This window comes from Neomonachus schauinslandi, unplaced genomic scaffold (assembly GCF_002201575.2).
Source record: "Neomonachus schauinslandi unplaced genomic scaffold, ASM220157v2 HiC_scaffold_955, whole genome shotgun sequence".
NCBI classification, from domain to species: Eukaryota; Metazoa; Chordata; class Mammalia; order Carnivora; family Phocidae; genus Neomonachus; species Neomonachus schauinslandi.
In genome coordinates, this window is record NW_025409645.1 from 5,392 (window position 1) to 10,054 (window position 4,663).

At 62.8% G+C, this 4,663-nt stretch overlaps 1 protein-coding gene across 1 annotated transcript; it reads left to right on the plus strand.

Annotated features, from left to right (window-relative positions):
* The first annotated feature begins 1,096 nt into the window (after positions 1–1,096).
* METRN (meteorin, glial cell differentiation regulator) lies at positions 1,097–3,356 on the plus strand. The gene is given in 6 exon segments (XM_044912287.1): positions 1,097–1,473; positions 1,654–1,768; positions 1,771–1,863; positions 1,865–2,066; positions 2,897–2,956; positions 3,040–3,356. Coding segments are annotated over 6 exon segments (1,164 nt in total).
* The last annotated feature ends 1,307 nt before the right edge of the window (positions 3,357–4,663 follow it).

Genomic DNA, 4,663 nt, shown 5'->3' on the forward strand with positions numbered 1-4,663 from the left:
GCCACCCAGGGGCCCCTAGATTTTTTATTTTTTAATTTTTATTTCTTTAAAATATTTTATTTATTGATTTGTCAGAGAGACACACACAGAGAGAGAGCACAAGCAGGGGGAATGGCAGGCAGAAGGAGAAGCAGGCTCCCCACTGAGCAAGGAGCCCGAGGTAGGGCTCGACCCCAGGACCCCTGATCACGACCTGAGCCAGCCAGGTGCCCCCAAATCTCCTTCCTCTTTAAGGTGGAATCATAGTCCACTGTTGGACAGACCGCATTTTGTTTATTCATTCATCTGTCGATAGACACTGAGGTTGCACCTGCCCTGTGGCTGTTGTGATGGCAGCTCCTCACTCTCGTTGTCCAGAGCAAGGGGTCTCTTGTAGCCTGTGGGTGTCTCACCCTTCCCCTTGGGGCCACCTCCCTCATCTGTCAGCCATGCCCTTCAGGCTCAGGGGTAGCTGCAGGGCTGGGGTAGGCGAATAGTGGGGTGGAGGGCTCACACCCATAGGTGGCAGAGAGTCTATGCAGTTTCCTGCAGACCTTGGTTAAAGCTCTCAGTGACCCCAAGGATTGGAGTACGTGGTTGGACTCCTGGCTTTGTGCCTAGGACCTCAGTGATCTGACCCAGGGATTTCACCCTGTTCTGGGTCTTTGCCTAGGCAGTCTGCTCCTCTCCCCTGCCTGGAATTCTCCCCAGTGCCTATCTGGCTCTGTTCCACCCCTCCCCTCAGGGGAAGTCCTTGCTACCAGGAAATCTCTGGGCTCCCAGACACTCCCCTCAGCCTCCACATGTCTTGGCCCCATTTCAGCTTGTCTGGACCTCCCCGGGGCCTGATTCTGGAGCTCAGGGCTGTCCTTTGGCTTCTGCTTCTCCATGGTGCCCACGGGCCCAGCATCTGGCCCCTCATCCCTAGGTGCCATCTCTTGGGACCAATCAGCAGGGCCAGGCTGGGGCAGCATGGAGACTGGAAGCCCAGGGCCCACTCTTGGAAAGGGCCACCCGAGATGAGCCGCTCTTCCTCCTACCCCCCAGACAGGTTCCAGTGGGCTTTACTCCCACCCCTATCCCGGCCAAGGGCTCGAGGACAAGGGCGCATACGGCAATGCGGGGCGGGGGGTGCGAGAGGGCGACACAGCACACAGAGCCTGGAGCTCTGTCCTCCGCGCCACAAGAGCCGAGGCTCGGCCTCCCGCCCGCACGAGCGCCGCTGCGATTGGTGGAAAGTTCCTGGGCCGCGCCGCGATTGGCCGTGCCCGGCCCGTCGCCTCCCGCTCTTGGCCCCCACGGGGCTGCGGGGCAGAGGTGGGGCGCGGGCGGAACGGTGCGCGGAACCGGCCGGAGCCCGGGGTGCTCCCGCCGCCGCCCCGCCCGCCCGCGCCAAGGCGCTCCTTGCGCTGCTGGGCGCGCGCTCTGCTCGGGCCTCCTGGCCACCGCCATCTGCGCCGGCTACTCGGAGGACCGCTGCGGCTGGAGCGGCAGGTACGAAGCCCCAGAAGGCCGCGCTCTGGGGCTGTGGGGCCCCTCCGCGCCCCCGGGGTCCAGAGGACCAAGTGGACGCAGCTGCTTCTGGCTTCGGGGGAGGGTGCAGGACGAGGGGGCTGCGCCGGGGGCCGACGCGAGCCGCCTGCCTCAGCGCCTGCCGTCCTGTCCTGTCCCCAGCGGCCTGACCCAGGAGCCGGGCAGCGTGGGGCAGCTGTCCCTGGCCTGTTCGGAGGGCGTGATCCAGTGGCTGTACCCGGCCAGGGCGCTGCGCCTGACCCTGGCCAGCTCCGACTCCCGACTCCCTCAGGCGCTCCAGCACCGCCTTCCTTGTGCCCGGCGCGGCCCTTCGCAGGCGCGCAAGTCTTCGCGGAGCGGGCGGGCGGGCGGCGCCCTGGAGCTGCTGCTGGCTGAGGGTTTGGGCCCAGCGCGGGGCCGATGCGTGCGCTGGGGTCCTCGTGAGCGCCGGTCCCTCTTCCTGCAGGCCACCCCGCACCCAGACATCAGCTGCTGCGTGGCCTCTTTCCGCTTTGAAATGCACGAGGACAGGTATCCAGAACTGCCTCCACAGGCCCACGGTCTTGGTGCTGATGGTGAGTGATGGGCTGGGTGGTGATGCGCCTGTCATCCCCATCGTACAGAGAGAGAAACTGAGGCATGAGAGTGAAGTGGGTTACTAAAGATCACACAGCTAGTGAGGACAGGTCCAAGAGACAGACAGAGGTGTGGGCAATCCCTCAGGATTCAGCTTAGGGAAAGGGCAGGCAGGACTCTTGGTCCTTGAGGGGTGGGGGGAGGGGATGATGGCAGGCAGAATCAAAGCCTCTAGCCAAAGCTGTCCAGGGCTCCTTGGCCCAGCAGTGACCTCCCTCCCTTCCCCCAGTCCAATACAACAAAAGTCCAGTGTGTGTCTGGTCACCGTGGAGATGCTACCTTGCCTCCCTGTAGGGCACCAGGCCCAGCTCTTGACTTTCCTAGAACGTGGAGCCTGACCCCACAGGGGATGGGGGTCTTTCTGTTCTGCATTGGGCCCCAGGCCAGAGACTCCAAAGCTCACGATAGCCTCCTGCCACCCACCTGGGTTGGGCTGGTGTCTTTGGGCCCAAGGATACAGCTCTGGGAAGCCACAGGGGTGTGCTGGTGTGCACATGTTAAGATGAGTGTGTGAGAGTGTGCCCCTGGACACCCACCCCCGGTGCGTGAGTCCTCGTGCCCGTACGCTGGGCACAGCCCCTAGACCCATGTCTGTGCATGTGTGAGCGTTCAAGTGTCAGGTGCCCACATGCTCCCTCGGGTCCCCAGTTGTCATCAGGCAGGGGAGGGTCTGGTGGCCTGCCCTTTCCCTCCTGCCTCCAGCTGGGGGTGGCCTAGGGTGGTCCAGGAGAAGGCAGGACCTACCCTCACCATGTCCCCTTCATGCCAGGTGCCTGCAGGCCCTGCAGTGACCCTGAGCTGCTGCTGGCCGCGTGCACCAGCGACTTTGGTGAGTGTCTCCGCCGTGGGGGGAGCCTGGGGTCCACCCTCCATCCTCCCCTGCATGCCACTGGCCAGTGTGTCTCCCCACAGTGATCACTGGAACCATCCACAGGGTTGGCCACGACACAGAGCTGCAGGAGTCTGTTACCGTGGTGGCGGCTGCCCGTGTCCTCTGACAGACGCTGCCACTGTTCCGGCTGGGGGAGTCCGGGGGCCGTGTGCAGGCCTCCATTCACACCCCGCTGCACTTCAATGTCCGCACCGGCCCCGGTCCCTTCCTCTTCATGGGCTGGAGCCACTTCGGTGAGGCCTGGCTGGGCTGTGCACCTCACTTCCAGGAATTCAGCCGTGCCTCTGCAGCTGCCCACGCCAACCACCTCCACCCCTGTGAGGTGGCCCTGGACTGAGGAGCCTGGGAGCAGGGCACTGAGGAGGGGCTGGTCGAGGGGGAGTAGGGAGGGGTCGCCTCCAGGTGGTACCAGCTGCTTCTGAGGTGAGAGTGATAACCAATAAGAACACTGATTTCCTTAGCCAGCGTAGATGGAGTGTCCCATGCCTGAGCTGGCCCTTACCTCCTCTGAGCCTCCACAGCCCTGGGACTGCTCCGATTTCTGCTGCAGAGTAGGACACTGAGGCTCAGGGCAGTGGTGCCTTGTCTAAGGCCACCCAGCTAGTGAGTGGGAATGGCCCAGGCCCGTGCCTTGGAGAGGAGCTGCTGCTTGGCTTGGGGGGAAGCAGGGAGCCTCCCCTCTATGTGGGAGTGGGAGTGGAAAAGGGCTGTAACTCCCAAGGTCTGAGGTGGGTGGGGTCCCTTAGTGGGGGGCAGGTAAGCAGACACCACTCCTAGCCTGTGAGGGAAGGGGGTTGCAATCTGGCAGGGTGCTGGACTTCTTGCTGTAGTCCACTGGGAGCCCAGCAGAGTCATCCTGGCCCCATCCCAGCCTCGGGGAAGAATGGGCCCCTCTGTCCGGAGGGCCTTGCGATGTGCAGAGCATCCCTACATGGCTGGGAGCCTCGGGGGAGTGGGGTCTCCCCTGTAGAGCCAGGCATGTTGCCCATTTCTGGAGGGCAGGGGCATATGATGGGGTCTCTAAGGAACCTTTCCTGCCACTGGCCCTATTGTTGCTGCCTCTGCCTTCCTCCTCAGCCTCAGCCACACAAAAGGCCAGTGCAGTTTGGGACAAAGCCCAGGGCCCTGGGCTGAATGCCCCTGGAGTGGGGGTGCATGCAGGGGCTCCTAAACTGGGAACAAGCTGCCCCTGCTCACCCCAACCCCACACTTCCCAAGAGAGCCAAAGCTCAGGTTGTGGGGGGGGATGCATGGGCTGATGCGCTGAGCCCCAGAAGCAGCGTCCCATCCTTACCTGCCAGTCTACACTAAGGAAGGGGCTGACAGTGAGGATGGAGGCCAGAGGCCGTGTCATCTTTCAGGCAGGAACTGAGGCAGGGCCCCTTCCTCCAGATTCGGCTGACAATTATGGGTAGGGGAGGTAGGCTCCTGTGGGTTTCTGCCCACCTGCCCCTGCGGAAGTTCACTGCTGCTCCCTTCTTCCCGAACTCCCAAACATGGGGTGCTCCGTGCTCCGTGCTCAGGCACTAGACCTCTCCTCCTCACCGTTAATATTCTCTCACTGGAGAGCTGGACCAGCCTTGCGGCTTTAAAAACCACCAAGATACGGATGACCCTACATTTTGATCTCCAGCCTGGACCTCT